Consider the following 17,862-nt stretch of genomic DNA (forward strand, 5'->3'; position numbering starts at 1 on the left):
GCCATCGACCTAATGAGCCAGGAGGCGCTACTGTGTGTGGATACTTCTGGGAACCTGCTTCTCATTGCCTAATTGAAGTAAGGAAGCGGAGGAATGATGGGAAGGTAAGTAGAGTTTTTTGATCATAAAAAGGTCCCAAGAGACAGCGGTAGTGCTGGTGTGAAAATGAATGTGTGCTAACTGAACTCCATGTATGCATAAACAACAGAAATGTCTTGTGGAGAACACGCGCGAGTTAACAGAAGAGTGCTTTGAAATGTAACAATATAAAGTCCCTACTAAAAGGACACTATGCAAATAATGGCTAATTGCAACAATTGTGTCTTTTCAACTTGCAAAAACGTGTTGGGTGAAACAAAACTGACCATCTTAATAACATTTGCGGTGAATAAAAATTGGTTGAACGAACACTTACAATTCCATAAATTCACGTCTGTAATCCAGATTTCAGTCCATCTATTTCTGCATGCAATCCTAATGGCCAAAGTTGAAGTGCTCTGTACAAGAACTATCAACTACTGCTCAATGTCTTGAGGCAGCGTCCTGGCTTTGTGCCAGCCAACACAAATTACATACACTAATGGCGAGGAAAAACAAGCGCACGCGCCTCACGCTGAAGGTTTTAAAAAAAAAGCGTGCAGCGGGAGAGAAAGGCGGGGGGTGCACCCGCGAGTGGTGTGCGCGCGCGCTAGAGAGAGCAGTCTGCTCTTTTTCAAAGCACATACTCGTGCTTGTGGTGCACCTCTGTGCACTCCCGCAAGGCGTATGCCACCACAAGCACAAGTATGTGCTTTGAAAAAGAGATGCACGACGGCTAAAGGTCTCCTATGCAGCGCATGCGTGCTGCGAAGGCGAGACCTAAAAAAGCGCAATGTACGGAGCATCAGGTAGGGCGAGTGGGAGAGAGACAAAAGTAGGACCTCAATCAATTTGGGAGCAGCAGACGGGCACTTATTAAGTAATAAATCTGTGCTTGATCCGTGCTCTACAGCATGGGACAGAAGCGAGGTTTGCTCTGCATTGGCCAATTAGGAGGCTGCAAAGAACAGCAAAACTGAAAGCAACAAATGATAAGCATCAGGAGGGCTTCAAGCCCTTTTTGCAAACAATAGTGTCTCACAAGCGAGAGCATGCTAATGCAGGCTTGACCCTAAAAAACGAGCTCCCACATCCCTTTAACACTATGCACTGATCTGGTTTATATGCGGTTACCTGAAATTGAAAAAAAATAGCAAAATAGTTATAGAATATTTTGTTCTATTTAGTCACATCTTTGGCGCGGCTACTCCGACCACTGACCTTGCTGCTTAAGGGCAATCAAGCACAGAATAGTGATCATCACTGTGTAGTTATAGTTAGGTCAGAATTTTCATAGGAAGAACTTTTCTTTTGCTATGCTGATAATTATGCTGCCATTTCGTAAACCTGCATTTAACTTTCCAAACCAGTTCACCCACCTCAGACCATTGCTGGAAAGTTTCAGGGCAATCCATTTAGTAAGGGAGCAAGAAAAAACAAGCATTGGCATAGTAAAGCGGTCTTGCTTATGCAAGAACTATTGGCTTTGCAAATACATTTTAGTCATTTTGTTCACCATACTGGCTGCTGTTCAGCATGGCTAAAAGTTAGTGGCATAGAGTATCACAGTGTGAAGTGGCAAAGAGTAGCGTGTAGTGCCATATAGTGGAATGGCAAGGACTTGAGTAGAGTGCCATAGAGTATTTTGTATTGGCGTGACATAGAATTGAGTGGAGCCGACTGGCATAGAGTGACCATAGGTAGGGCCACTGGAAGTATGCTTTTGTGCGGGTGTGAAATTTTTCACATAAAGATAGGCTTTACCACATTTGGCACATAATCCACCATCTGCTGCAGAATCTGTAGATTTTAACAAACAATTTTGTTTCTAGCTCAACTGGTTCAAAAGTTACTAAAAATGCAGCGACGCGTGTTGCTGCACAGAGGAAGGCCCCTTTACAAAGGTTGACTACTTACATTTTTTTCCCATTTTTGCTTTATTTGGATGTTAAACTTGTATTAATGAGGTGAAACCAATTCTGTGGAAATTACAAAATAATGAAGTAATACTGTAGTGGAGGCGGAACTAGAGGTACACACATTGCTATGTTAGCATAAGCGTCTTAGACATTAAAACGCCATCTTGCCACTTTTGCACACGACACTGTAGATAGATGTAATTATATGAAAACTGCTTGCTTTTTCTTCACATGAGAACGGTCTGTTGTTCACATCCCTAGACGTGCACCGTGACCTTGGTCTGAACATTGTGTGCAGAAACAGTCAGGGCCAACAAAGAATGTATGTTTTTGAATTCAGGTTGATCGGCCCACGCTCTAGCCATAACACACACACAGCTGCAAATATCTGAAACTCCAGCACCTTTGATATTGCAGTTTGCATGCATGAGATACACATTCTGGAGAAGAACTTTTCCAGACACAGAGCAAAGCTGATCCTGTGATGTGATTCACCTAAGCTGTTACTTACGGTATGGGGTTCCCCATTCAAACCTAGAGACCTTCTATTAGTCTAATAATACTAGCTTACTAGCGAAGGGAGGGTGGTTGTATTCCACTATCATTTGTAATATGGTTTCTCCCTTCATTTTCTATGGTATTGTAACAATGCTGATGGTTTTATTTTTAATCATTTGTCTGCTTATGTTAGCCAAAGTACTGCATCTTAGGACACGTAGTTTATAAAATAAACATTTTAAACTTTACTGTGTCTCTGAGTACTCTTGTTGTGGACTGATATCAGAATAATAACGAACAGGTGTTTCTGATTCCCACCATTCCTGAGAGTACTGTAAGTCGCTTGTTCTGGGTTGTCTAATCATTGGTAGCTTTGAGATGATACGGAGAACGAATGAGACACTGATGCTAGTCGGATAGGGGTTCTGGGTACTGAGGTGAGTTTTTGGTACAACGCAATTCACTGAGGTCCTGGTTTCCTGCGCATAGTTCTGTGCATGAGCAGAATCCCTGCAACAATACTATCACAAATTGTGCTGCATTATGCTGCATAATTTAGCGCTCCCGTGCCACAAAATTCTAGTGGCCCTGACTGCAGTGGTGGAGAGTGCAACAGCATAGAATTCGGATGCATACAGTGCATTGTCGTAGAATGTAGTGGCACAGGGTATTGCACAGTAGAGTGCAGTGGCGCAGAGTAGAGTGGTATAGAGTGCAGTGGCTTAGAACGTATGCAAAGTAGAATATAGTGCCATTGGGCGAAGTGATGCACAGTAAAGAGTGCAGTGTTGCAGAGTACAGTGCCATAGAGTACAGTGGTGCAGAGTGGCGTAAAGTGCAGTGGAGTGCAACAGATGTGTGTGAGTAGAGTGGCAGAGAGGGCAGTGGCATGGTGCAGAGTGAAGTGGCGTGGTGCAGAGTGAAGTGGCGTGGTGCAGAGTGAAGTGGCATGGTGCAGAGTGAAGTGGCATGGTGCAGAGTAGAGAGCTGCAGAGAAGAGATCAGTGGTGTAGGGCTGGGTGGACTGCTGTAGAGTGCATTGTCGTAGAGTATAGTGACGTAGAGTGCAGATGCATAGAATTTAGCAGTGTACAATGGAGAGTAATAGATTTGAGTGGCATGCAGTGGAGTATGCATGTTGCCCTTCAATTGAAAATGACCAATACACTTGCACAGACATACAGTTTATCTAATGAAACTACAGTTTACAAATACTTGCACAGTTCTTTTAATGGTTGTGGTGTGCTAGAAAAACACCCTTTCCTACCCCTGGTATCCAGCAAGAAGGTTCCATAAATCCTCTCACTTTGAAGTCAAAGAAAGAAGAGTCAACTCCAAGCTCCCAAGAAAGACGGATCCTGACGTTTGCCCTCTATCTTTGAATGCAAGGCAAACGTGACAAGATAAGAACAAGATTTACAGGCCTGTTTGCAGAAAGGAGCACTCGTGGAAGAATACAAGGGGAGGTAGTGTGAAAAGGCTTTGCTCCTTGGGAGGGACGAACTCACTCTGGCAGCCTAAAAAACAAAGCCAGCAAGTTGAAAGCCAGAAAATGTGAGTCACAAACCTTTAAGCTACTGGTAAGCAACGGTTGGTAAAGCATACCTAGGGAAGATTTCCCAACGTCCCCAAAATGTATTTAGCCAGGTGTCTGGTAGGCTTGGACCAAAAACAAAAACAACAAGCATTAAAAATGCAATAGGTCTCGCCTTTCATTAAGTTAAAGCCATTTGCTTTGCTATACAATACTATTAGCAAAGCAAATGGCTTTAACTTAATCAAAGGCGAGACCTATTGCATTTTCAAAGCTTGTCTTAAAAATGCAGCCTATTTATTTTATCACATCAAACTCTCTCTTTCATGCAAATGCCCTTAGTTAATCTCTTGAATACCGGATCCAGCTAGAGTGATGCTATAAAAATGTTAATATTCAGTATTGAAGTCCCTTTTTGGAACTACATAATTTACCGTTTAATTCACTAACGTGGGTGAAAACAGATTTTATCCCAAACACGCATTCTTCTCTACCTCATTTAGTAACATGCTGAAACTGTGTTAACCAAAACCCCGATTTTAATTTGTGCACACTCCATGTTAAAATGAATGGTTGGGATGTATTAGTTATAGCATTTGGTTTGCTGTGGTTTAAGATCCCACCACACACCCCGAAACATGGCACCCGCACACGATGCAGCCCACCCGGCACGTTGTGCTATCTATTTATAGTGGGAACTTGCATACCCAGGGCAGTTCCTGCTGCCACGAGACACGCAAACGATCCAATACATCATGACAAGGTGAGGAGAAAAACTGGCACACTCCATGAGGACTTTTAGAGCTCACAGCGTCTTCAGCATTTGGGCAGGGCCATTCTTTCACAGTCCAGGTGAGGCCGTAAACTTTTGAAGACAAGTCACATTCTATAGACTGAACGTACCCAGGGACATGTTGATCTCCTTCATAGTTGCGGACCCATCATCGCTCCGTTTCATTACCTCGCTGCAATGACGGAATAAGCTGATGAGGTTTTTAATTGTACATTCATTTTTAACAAAGGGAGATGAAATGATTTGCCCAGAATCACAGAAAGTTACGCCCAAGCCAAGACTAGAACAGAGTTCCGAAGGCGGCAACTGTGCCCGCAAAGCCACATTCTCGCCATTTTTCACAACCTATGCACAATGTACGTGCTGAAGCGCTACAGTGACACCTATCTTCTGTAACCAAGCGGACACTAAAACACTTATTGTAATGTTATTTGTGCACTGTGAGAAGTTGGCCTGATGTATGATGTCACTAGTTATAGTGTACACCTTATATCAGTCCAAATACCCTTATGGTGATTGGTTGTAAAGTCAACCTTATAGACCAGCTATCCTAGTGGTAGCATGGACAAGAGCAGTCTTAGGCTAAACTCTGAATGGCATGTGAAGCCAGCTGTGATACCATATATAATCCCTTGAATACCAAATGAAAGGACACCACAACAGATATGAATGAATGAATGAAATAGATTTTATCACGCGCAACTTAGCCCAATGGGCGTCAAGGCGCCTAAATCAAAATACTACAACTCGCAGATCAGAACCAGCAGTATCTCATTGATAAGCCATAGTGAAAAACCACGTCTTCAGAGCCTTTTTAAACAAGTCAATTGAGGGAAGGGTTTTAACCTCAATTGGAAGAGCGTTCCAGAGCTTGGGGGCGACTACAGAAAAAGCTCTCGCTCCCCATCTGGCTAGTCTTGTACGAGGCACTACCAATTGAGATAGCCCTGCCGACCGAAGTGATCTGGAAGGGATATAACGAATCAGCAGAGATCCCAATGCATCGTTAGAGCCAGCCATAAGGGCTCTGTAAGCAAGACAAAGAACCTTGAATGAAATTCTGTACTGAACAGGGAGCCAGTGAAGCTTTTTTCTAGCCGTCGTGGCTGAGGACGCCAAGGGAAGGGCTAGGACAAAACGTGCAGCGGCATTCTGCACGATTTGCAGTCGCTGTATAAGGCCCTTGTTGGACTCCACATACAGGGAGTTACAATAGTCGAGCCTAGAGCCAACAAGGGCAACTGCAACCTGCATGCGTGCCTGGGGAGAGAGATAGTCACGGATCCTATTCAGGATCCTGATAACCCCCCAACATGTAGCTATTGTCCTATTCACTTGAGGGATCATAGAGAGTGAGGTGTCAAAGATCACACCCAGATTCCTGGCTGATTGGGAGGGGGTGGGGCAAACACCAAGAGATGTAGGCCACCAATCACTCGACCAAACATCATGGTCTTTCCCAAAGATCAAAACCTCCGTTTTGTCGCCATTTAGCTTTAGTGAGTTGATGATCATCCAGTCTGCAACAAGTTGCATGCAAGACCTAAAGCCAATGGCAGATGTATGAGCGGAGGAATGAGCCAGAGACACCATGATCTGGGTGTCGTCTGCATAGGAGACCACCTCCATCCCCTGAGATTTTACTAGTCGGGCAAGGGGGGCCACATAGATATTAAACAAGGTCGGACTAAGAGCCGACCCCTGTGGCACCCCACATTGCAATGACTTTGCAGGGGAGAGAAAGTCTCCGAGCTTCACTCTCTGTTCTCTCCCAAGAAGGAAGGAGTTGAGAAGATCCAAAGCCTGCCCAGTGATCCCCGCCTCCCTTAGCCGAGATGTTAAAATGGCAGGAGACAGGGTATCGAATGCAGCTGTAAGGTCCAAGAGGACCAAGATCGTAGTATGGCCGCCATCCACTTTACGACGGATAGTATCGACTACTACAGTAAGTGCGGATTCAGTGCTGTGATGTTTTCTAAATCCGTGCTGTGTGTAGTCGAGATATTCACTGGTCTGAAGGAAAGTGGAAAGATGGAGATTAAGATGAGCTTCCAATATTTTTGCAGAGGCAGGAAGCAAAGAGATGGGCCTAAAGTTTTTAAGGAGGCCGGGATCTAAAGAGGGTTTCTTTAGAAGAGGCTTTACAATAGCCTTCTTCCAGATTGAAGGAAATAAACCCTGAGTGATGGCCCTGTTCATAACTCCCAGCATAAGCGGAACAATGCTGTTTCTGCATTCCTTCAATGATTTTAGCGGAAGCGGATCCATAGGGGAGGAAGATTTTATCTTGTCAAGAAGAAGGTTAAGTCCTTCTAACGACAGTAGTGGAAACTGCCTAAGAAATTTAGAAGGTCCTTCATCCAAACTGTCCAGCTTAGCTATAGCGGGAGGAATGCCCTTGTCTAGAGAGCGGCATTGGGCTTCCAAAGCAACATGTATATCCGAGATTTTCCTAAAGAAAAAGTCAGAGATATTATTGCAAAGATCCTGGGAGCTGACTACAGGATCAGGGAGTTGGAGAGAGCAGAGTGAGTCCGCAATTTTAAAAAGTTCACTAGATGAAGTAAGGGAGCTCGTAAGATTAGAAAAATATTCTTTCTTCTAACCTAAAACTCTCCGTTTATATTCTCGTAGAACAGATTTATATGTCTCACGATCATTCGGGTCCCAAGACTTCCTCCAGCATCTCTCGCTACGCCTACATTTCTGTCTCAGAAGTCTCAAGTGTTCAGAGAACCAGGGTGCAGTAGGTTTCTGTCGCGCTACATATCGGAGGGAGGTAGGAGCAAGCTCATCCACTACTTTGATGATAGAATCCGTGAGTTCTTGAGCTGCCTCATCAGCATCTTTCAAGGAAAAAGATTCTGATATCCCAATATGAGAGCCCACAGTATCATCCGTGATATTTCTAAGATTTCTCCTAGGGATAAATCGAGAGTTGAAACGCTTAGCTGAGGACAAGGAGGAAAACTCGAATTTGAGTGGAACAGCAAAGTGATCCGTCCAAATCAGAGGCAGAGGCAGTCCAACAGATAGCCTAAGATCGCTAGAAAATACCCCATCCAGGGTATGGCCAGCTATATGAGTGGGGCTGCTCACCAGTTGAGACAAATCACAAGCCCCAAGTGACTCTAGTAGTGTTGAAGTATCCTTAGAGTTGACTTCCTCAAGGTGGAAGTTGAAATCACCCAAAACGGAAAGATCCGTTCTCCCAAAGTAGGGTTCCAAAATTCGGAGCAAATCAGAAGGAAAGCTGGCCCTAGGGCCGGGGGGTCGATATAGAAGAATCCCAGTAAAGGAGACGGATGGAGTGCAATGAATGCAAAAATATAGTGCCTCAAAACAATCCCCGGGCAAGGATATGGATTTAACAGAGCATGATAAGGAAGATTTGAAAAGAACAGCAATTCCTCCGCTTCTACGCAGTTGTCTATCCTGCCTCAATAGTGAGTAGCCATCAGGGATGGCCAGCAGTAGGTCATGGCCAGAAGTATCTGAAGCCCAAGTCTCTGTGATGAAAACCCAGTCAGGCTGTCTTTCCACTACAAATTCATGAAAGAGAACATTATGCTTAATCAACGATCTAGCGTTGAGTAAGAAGCCAGTTTTAAGCTGCAGAACCGGCAAACATCCAGAGTAAGAATGGGATCTGGTAATAGTAGGGGTAGGACAGCAAAAGGAAACCTTGCAGATCCGGCATCGCTGAGAATGCAAAATACCTTCAGGAGAGAAGCGGTGAGCGCATCGCTGCGCTATAGGTCTGTAGGTCAGGAGTTCCGAGATGGAGTAGTGTCTATACGCCGCATTAGATGAAGAGCTACAATCCGCCGAGTCCAGCCCGCCCTGCAGCACGTCCTCAGCGCGGACGGGCGCAGACGGGCTGAACTCAGGCGTAACTCCGGCGGAAGTCAGGCGATGACGCTGCGCGATGACGCTGCGCGAGGACATGGCTGCTAGTTATACAGGTGGAGCCTCCTAAACGAGGACTAGACCAGGATCTCTCTCACCCCTCACCCAATATGGCCGCCAACGAGACAGTGGCGAGGGACCCGCGAAATGCGGTGGAATCAAATTACAATGCAAGTGAGAGTGACTGCGTGCAGGTAAGCGAGGCCAGCACAGTTAAAAACAGGGTAAATAAGGGCTAACAAAACCACAAACCCAAATAGCGAAAACGGGATATTTTAAAAACAAAGCCAGAGCTAAGCAGTGAGAAAGCGCTGCAATGAAATGCGCGAGAGCCAAAAATAATATATATAAAAAGATATATATATAAAATAAAGTGTATTTATTCTAAGCAAACCATCAGCACTCTTTATGAGATTAGAGGCAAGTACAACACAGTCTTATTTAAGCATACATTAAGTCACACAGGTAAGTAATACAGTTAGGCCCTAGGGGCCACGCAAACCATATACTAAGTAAGTGGTATAAGAACCACTGTCACGGAAATAGAATAGGCCTAGGCCTAGGGAATCGCTGGGGCTACACTACACTAGCGTTAGTTAGGAAGTGGGAGGCCCACGGGATTCGTGTGCAGAGTGGAAACACTCACGCGTAATGCGTAAAAGTCAATAGCAATAGTACAGTTTAGAAAACGGTAGATTTAGGACACTTCCGGAGTAGCTAGGAAGTTGAGACTTGAAAACTAGACACTAGGATAGTCACTATCCTGATGAGCACCGGAGTACCCAAGTTACCTAGCCCACAGGCTGCGGGTGCATAGGGGTGAAGATGCGTCGTTTTCGTCGTCGACTCCTATGGATGCCTGAAGAAAGATGCTGACAGGCAGTCAGGGGAGAGTGTCCGGTGGATCCCAAGGCTGGGATCAAGAGGAGAAGAAACCTGCAAGCAGAAGGGACAGAGTCAAGGTCACTAGCCAGTGACCACGTGGAACCAGGAAGGAACCAGGTGATGTCGTGAAGATTGCAGGTGAAGGTGAAGCTTGTCGCTGCAGCCAGGAGGACCAGGAAGCGTCGAGGACGACCAGGACCAGGAGGCGAGCTGTCCCACGAAGGCTCTTGCTGTCGGCGGCGTCGAAGTTGGACTAGGACTCACCAAGCCTTGGCAAGCGGAACCCACGAAGAACAAAGGACTTGCTTCTGGTGCAGACCAGGAAGGTCTGGGGTGCTTCTTCTTTGCAGAGAAGCGGGAGCCAGTCTGGAGGAGCCAAACCAGCGCAGAAGATTTCAGGGTGCGTCGTCACGAAGGCCACTAGCCAGCGGGCAAGCAACCGGACAGACGCGGCAAGCAGGAAAATGCTGAAGGGCCCCACGCAGGACTCGTGGAGTGTGGGGGGCTGATCTTCGGTGCAGATGCTGCTTGGGGTTGGGGCTTCTCAATCCCCGGTGCACAACTTCGAGGGTACCTCAGAAGCTGCGCTGTAAGTTACTAGCCACTTTTTCCAGGTAGCCGGTCCCACGTCGCTCGTCGCCTCCACGGATCTCAGCTCTGCTGCAGATGTGGATGAGGGTCGGAGAAGTCTGGAAGTCAAGGCTCTGGTCGGACTCTGCAGTCGGTTCCTCGTAGAACGTTTCACAAAGCAAAGGGTAGTCTCTTGATGGTGCCTGTTTGCACAGGGTAGCCACTCCTTGGCCACAAGGGAGATTCTTCAGTCTTCTTCTTTCGTCGAATGTCGAAGGTCCAGAGTTTCTGTTCAGTTTTGCAGGTTCAGGATAATCTAAAGTCTTGAGGCCCAACTTCCACTCTTATACTAATCTGGGGGGCTGGGATACCTGCTAGGTCACGCCTTATGGGTGGGACCTGGGAGGGGGTGGTTACACCCACTTCCCTTTGTCCAGTTTCGCGCCAGAGCTGGGGCTGGAGTGCCCCAGCGCCGGTTTGAACTGGACTATGCAAGGAACACCTTGTGTGCCCCAGGCATGTCTCATTCCTTTCAGCCCACCCTGCCCCAATACACTAAAGGCTGTCTGGGGAGGTGCTAGCACCTCCCCAAGCAGGAAACCTATTGTCCAGGCCTCCCTGGCTGGGATCACTCCCAGCTGCAGGAGGTCAGACTTGTGTCGTGGCAGCAGCATCCATTTTGTGATGCTGAGGCTTTGGTCAGAGGCTAACAGTTGAAGGATGATTTTAACATGTCTTTCCCTCTAGAAGGGGGGAATAATATCCCCATGTCCAGAAATGGCATGGGGGTATTATTCCACAGTGTTAGACACCTTACACGACATGTTTCGATAAAGCCAAACCATAGTTACCATAACCGTTTAAGATTATAAGGCACTTTAAGAGTATATGGTAGGCTATATCATAGAACAGCTATAAGGACAAGGTTCCGAAAGCTGCAGACAGGCTCAGCTCATGCTAGAGCACCATCTCACATGTTACCAAGCACTCTGCCTCCAGGATTGTCAAGGCCTGCCATAGGAGTGACTGATAGGTACACATGTGTCTATATGTAAGTTAGGTATAGGAATACTACACCTAAGCAAGGGGTGATTACACGACCTTGCCCCAGCTGAGTGATCAGCCAGTTGTGTCAAAATGGAAGGCCAGGCCAGGGGTGGCATAATACATGCTGCAGCCCCTGGTAGGCCTAGGGTACACCTATGCCCTGGGTACCTAGGGTACACTGTACAGGGGCCAATAAGGTGATCCTATCCAAATGGGTTATGCACCTAAAGCACATAGTATTAATTTAGAGAGAGAACAGCAGGGCTGTGGGTCTGATTAGCAGGCCCACAGCCACATCTAAGTCGAAAACCAGTAAAGCAAAAGCAAAAAGTGGGGGTGAACATAGAAAGCAGACCCTACTCTCCTACATGCACCAGCACAGTTAGTGTACTGGCCGCACGTGCCGAACCTTCCGTTTAGAAGCAGCTTGCATTAGGGGCAAAAAAACAACACGAGGTGGGAAACAATAAAAAAACAAGCTAGATAGGAGCGATACACCGTATGCAGCTCCTTAAACTGAAATAATGGAGTGGAGAACTTGGAATGCGGAACATCTGTGTAGTGAAGAGATAGCTCGCCGCGCCGCGATGCTATTGGCACAGTTGCAACTTCGTCACGGAAAACCAAGATGGCGTCGGCCTGTCCAGATGGGCCGTCTGAAAAATGGACAGGTCGGGAACAAAGAAGCCTAATTTCCAATCACGCGCCAGCGTTTAACAAACGCTGACGCAAACCAATGGAAAAGAGGGGCGGAGCTCCAAATCCCCTTCCGAAACTGTATTGATTACAAAAGGCCCTCGCATGGCGAGAGCAGCGCCTGCACGCTGCCAACGCCAGGCGAGACATAAAAAGGGGTGGGGGGTCCTCAAAGCATTGATTTCCCACATTAATTCCTGTGGGAAATTTTGGGATGCAATGAAGAAAAAATAGAATTACACTAAATTTGGCAGAAAGTTGAACTGTAACTCAAAGTGTGCTTTTCATTATTTGGTGTATATTTGTTCAGCCATTTGAGAATATTATGTTTTAAGAGGTACTCAGCGCTAAAAAAAACTGGCTAAAAAGTTAATTATACCTGGATTGTTGATGTTCAGACCGGCCCCTTTAAAGCAGACTAATCAATCCAGATTGGCATGCCACAGCCTGAACAATATATTTAGCAGCCATTATGGGATTTAGGGACATGGTCCATCTGTACTGAAAATGTATGGGAAAAAAAGATATAAGAAGGTAGAAAGAACACATTCTAACACTAAGGGGCATGGGGGCATCCTTCCACCTTGACTGGCTAGCCACATGGACAACATGCTGTGGCAGCCAATTTAAAACTCAAGGACGTGGTCCCAATTCAAGTGCATTTAAAGAAAGCCTGTTTTTGAGGGTGCAAAAAGGAGCACCTATAAAAGGGTGATAACTGATTCTCACAATATGATCATTTGCTGTTGGTACCATACTAATTTTAGGGATTGCGATTGGTTCAAAAGGTGATTTTTCCTTGTACAAAATGCTGATCTTATGCAGAGGTTTCATGAACCATATGTGAGAGAAAACTGTTTTGTCTCATGATTTTCTCATAGAGGTTAAAGAGACTGTTCCATAAGCTAAAATGAAGGCCTTTTTACTGTAAGTTCAAAAACTCTTCCTCTGCCATTTGAGAATAAAATCTGCCATTACTTCCAACAGCAGCAGCAGACTATCAGTCGACTTGCAAGTGTTCTACTACAGTTTCCCACAGTGCTCTAATGCACACTAAGAGCGCTAACATTCTATATTTATGACGAGGGTTGCACAACTGAAACCACCTTGATGGATCCAAAACTGCAAACCCTAAAGAAGTTTCTTTTGAAATAAACAAAATGAGGGGTTCTTACAGAAATTAAGCTTAGAGCTCTAGAAAGCTAAAATGAGGACATCTTCTGTGAGTTCTCAAATTTCTTGATCAGCCAGGTCGGGAAAAACAGCCTAACATACAGACTGAAACATGTACTTTTAGCAGACAAACAGCAGCCTATCAGTGAACCTCCTAGTGATCAACTGCAGCTTTACCACAAAGTTCTAATTAGCAGCTGGAGTACTAACGTTTTGTAATCAAGACAAACAAGTGAGGTACTCCTGAATGCATGAAGAGCAGTCCGAAGTAAATGAGCATTGGGGGTATTGATGCAAGCATGAAACCACGGGGATAAAAATATGAGGGGAGGTGTGGGATGATTTTAATAATTTGAGGCATAATGTATTTTAAAAGGGGCTACGAAAAGACAGACATCTGCATAAATATAGCATCCCCTTCCAACACTATTTTACACAGCCTACCCATCTTCTCTTAGTTTTTTTTTATATGAAAAAATGAAGTTCAGTGATAAAACCAATGGTTGGGGTGACGTTATAGTAAGGTGGTGTAAAAAAAGCTCAAACTAATGATTGAATAACAAAACACCTCTGAAATTCACCAGTTATAGTTTACTGAGCTAACTATACCTTACGTCCCTGTCATGCACTGCATATGGCCTTACATATTACTTCAGTCATGGTATAATAATGACCTCATATTACATTAGTGATAAGATCATAGTCATACACAGCATAGTTACTGAGTGTACATGTGCGGGTCGATAACATGGAAACAGTGTAAGCCCTGCAAACAAACGAATCTAGCAATACTACTGGCTTAGCTCTCCCTTTGAATGTCCTGCCTTACTTGCCTCTAATGCCCAGGCAGGGTGAGGCGATGTCAGGTATTGAAAAAAAATAATCTTCCAGGATTTGCTGCTAAGGCAGCTGGGGTGAGCAGCAGGACATTACATGTTTTTTATTATTTTGTTTTTTTTAATGAATATTAACTGTGGAAGCAAGGGAGAGGTAGGTTGAGTGTCAGAATACAAGTATGTTTGCCATTGTTAGTGTGATGTTGTGAAAGAGGAGATCTAAGGCAGTCAAAGACAATGCATCAAATTAGTATGCTATGGCATGTTCAAAACAGTGTATGAACAAGAAAACTGTAAATGGGATAGACTTCAATGCTAAAAAGTTTGATGTTTAAAGGTTTAAAGCAGCCTCATCAGCAACTAAAGCTTTGCTACCTTTGCGTAGGATTTCATTTGAAACCTCTCAATGGAGAACAACCACATTATAGTTTCCAATCCATATAGAATACTAGAAATCTTTACAATGTATCAGTTAATTGAAAAATCTATAATGCAGTTACATACCATGCAAGAGAAGTCATCAGTATTGAAAACTATAGAGAAGCTTCAGTACAACCCACAAGTGTCTAAGTGTTTCCCAGATGTAGTCCATGTACCTTGGGCAATAGCCCATCCCACCAAATGCATGTTCAGTAATGGTGGCCAAGCTACAGAATGAATGCAAAGAACCAAACCAGTGAAACATCTTGGCTTTAAGAGCCAAAACAAGCCAAACTGGCAATAACAATTCTGTCTCGCATTCTTACTCTATTGGCTTTGACTTCCTCTCTCTTGCCATCTTAAGTTTTCCATGTCTTTTACTCTCTTATCTATTTCTCCACTTTCTTTGCTCCCTCCCTTTCTCCACCCTCCATCTCTCCACTTAGCCCTTTCACATACCCAACTACCTCTCTCGTTCATGGCTTCTCCTGCTGTTATTCTTTTTCACATTTCCTCTTCCCATCATGCTAACGCAGTTATCAACCCTTTGCTCTTATAACTTCGACTCAGTTCACTATTGCCTCAAGATTCCCACAGGGCCTCAAGCCGAGGTGGAGCCAGATTTAAGCCTTCAGTGACTCACCCAAGGCTAATGTTCAACTCATCATGTGATATTGTTAAATGTATGTATTTGTGGGTAAATCATGCAGTGCAGCCCTAGACCCAAGCAGCAGCGGAGGGCTTAACAAGGTACATTTAGTACAGTGGTAGTAGCATGTCCACTACAAGATGCTAAATACAGAACAGCATGGGGTGAGTAGTTTACCGTTCAGACCAATCAACCTTGTAATGTGGTGTGAAGTAGGGGGATAGGACACGAAATAGTGACAGAAAACAGCCTACTGTACATTTGTATTTTTACATTAAACCAGTGTTCGAATTACGTTAAAGTATGGGAACTGTGATGCTGTGCGAGAAGGATCGGCTGGGTGAGTGAGCGAGTATAGCCGCGAGGTCAAAGGCATGGCTAAAAAAAACATATATATGCTGTCACTTTCTTCTATATCTTTCACTTTCAGGTAACTACATATAAAATAGGCCCAGCTTAAATGAAAAATAAATGCAAGTTAAGTTAATCAGTGGGAAATGCATAATCGTACATCATGAAACCTATTAGTTAAGGTCTGTGTCTGTAACAAGGAGCCACATAAGTGAATTCTGGTTGTTGCACTGGAGAATACTTGTGTATATTGAGTATAGTGTGTATGTTTAGTACTATGAAGTCACAGTGTGACAGACAGCACTATGAATATGCAAGTCATTATTTTCAACTTGCATTACACACAGGAGATCAAAGGCTGCTAAAAAAAATTGCAAAAAGAAGATAAAGTGCTTCCAAAATGTAGATTTTAATAACCTAGAGCGTACTTAGTGCAATTTTTTTATGGCGGTCCTTTAAAAGCGCACAGTTCACTGCTCAGCTGGTAACTTCCTTGCAACCACTGAAAAATCTGTGTCATCATCAGGAAGCGTTAAGGAATTCCATCAATTAAAGCCAATACCGGCTTACAAGCATCCTTTACATTTGCAGATTAACCAGTTGTGTACATTTACATTTCTTTCACACAAGCAGGTACCTTGGCAGGAAGTCTGGTTTAATGTCTGCCCCTCCCTCGGTTTCACTGGGAGGTTCCCTGTATTACACTTTTGCTGTCTTGGAAGGCTGTCTTTCACACAAAGTTGGGGGCACTGTTTTTCTTAAATTAAAAAAGTATGGGCACGTCAAGCCCCTCAGATCCCGTACCACTTCAACTTCTGTAAACACTTACAGTTTCGTGCAGGTTTGAAGCATGTAACAATATTTCATTGGCTTACCAAATAACTCATCACAAAAGGCATTCAAAATAGTAAACATAGGCACAGAACATGTTTATCAAAGTATGAGATGACCAAGTCGAATTCTAAAAGCATCTCGGTCACATTCAACTGTAGCTTAGTAAAAAGTAATTTGCAAGAGCATCATAACAAACTGTATGTTACGCAGTAAGCACAGCTCTTGTATAAAAGTTGATAAATTATTCTTACCAATTGGAAAGCAAAGGGCGATTAAAATAACGCATTGAACTAGAAGCAGTAATGGTATTCAAGAGTTATTTTCAGTTTTATACAGTGCGATCTTGACACAAAAGAACTTACAGCGCTTTACATGGACACCGAATTACACATACGTGGTCGAATTCTTCTTTATTTTCTTTTAGGCAAGGTAGATTAAGCGATTTGCATACAATCACAAGGTGTTATGGAGACGTCAGGACTCGAACCTAGTTCTCTTGTTCCAAAATCAGCACCTCTGTCCCTTGGGCCACACCTCACAAATAAATAGCCCTACCAACCGCCGCAACAGAAACAGCTTTCTGATTCAATAACGTTTTTTTTCCCAGTCTGCGCCATAACCGAAGAGGAGGAATTCTGCAAACCATCCCCAATTGAAAGAGTGACTGTCAGTTACAAAGGTGTGACTGGCCTCCAGAAAAACTGTTCAAGTCCACACACCCACTAGCCTGAAGCAACACGCAGTTCTGAAGAGAAGGGTTGAAATGCATTAATATATTTAATTATCGTGTTTACACCATAAACAAACAGGAAGTGCAATTACAATTTAATATAACTGTAAAGATCAAAGTAACAATTTAGTAACAGACATTTCTCAATATGTCTACGATCCACACACCCAAAATTTCCCTCGAACAGCCTTTCCACAAAGATCGGCCCTGCGGATTGATGTTGAACAAACGTGTTACCAAACAACACTAAATTAGTAGAATGAAACAAAAAAAACAACATTCCACAGTGTAGGGAACTGTTAAAGTGATGTTAAAACAAGGAATGTATACGAGGGTGAGTCTGCTTTGAAAACGAGAGTGAGGGTCGTACAGACTCAGCAACAGACCCCAAAAGCGGAATCGTGGGGAAACATTTTTTTTCTCCACACCGAAAAACTCCTCCCTGGAAACAAGACACCAAACTCAGACCAGGGAAGAGACCGGAATTGAGGCAGCCTTTTAACACCGGTGGCATAAACACTCACCAACAGCAGGAACAGAGCGGGCAGCCCGGCCATGGCAGCAGTCGTATAGCTCAGGGGAGCGGCCTCTCCGGTCTCTGTACGCCGAATTCCACAGCAGCTATACAGAGGCTCTTCAAAGATCCCACACGGGAGTAAAATGGAGCCAGCCGCACTCAGCCTGAGCCGCCAGGGAGGGGGAGGGAGCGGCCGTTCCAGAGGGTGGGGCGGGGCCAGCGCCGGAACCCTAGCCTCACCTGCGACATGACGTCACGCGCTCCAGGGTGCAGGTAAAGGGATACCCCACAGCTTGCGAGTCACCAGCCATTCCTCGCCCCGTGACGCATTGCCTATTCCTTCCTGAACCCATCTCGGGAGCAGGTGATCAGTAACGACCCTAGAAATAGGGGTCGCTGCTGAAAGCAGTAATTCTTGAAGGT

The 17,862-nt window shown here is 44.6% G+C and overlaps 1 protein-coding gene across 1 annotated transcript in view; it reads right to left on the reverse strand.

Moving 5' to 3' along the window:
- LOC146831408 (desmoglein-2-like) overlaps positions 1-17,634 on the reverse strand; it is a 410,122-nt gene extending 392,488 nt beyond the window's left edge. The window contains exon 1 of the mRNA XM_085605709.1: positions 17,447-17,634. Within this exon, the coding sequence (XP_085461835.1) occupies positions 17,447-17,479 (33 nt within the window). The 5' untranslated portion in view covers positions 17,480-17,634. The remainder of the gene's footprint in view (positions 1-17,446) is intronic.
- Positions 17,635-17,862: the final 228 nt, after the last annotated feature.

This window comes from Triturus cristatus, chromosome 5_1, assembly GCF_964204655.1.
Source record: "Triturus cristatus chromosome 5_1, aTriCri1.1, whole genome shotgun sequence".
Classification (NCBI taxonomy): domain Eukaryota; kingdom Metazoa; phylum Chordata; class Amphibia; order Caudata; family Salamandridae; genus Triturus; species Triturus cristatus.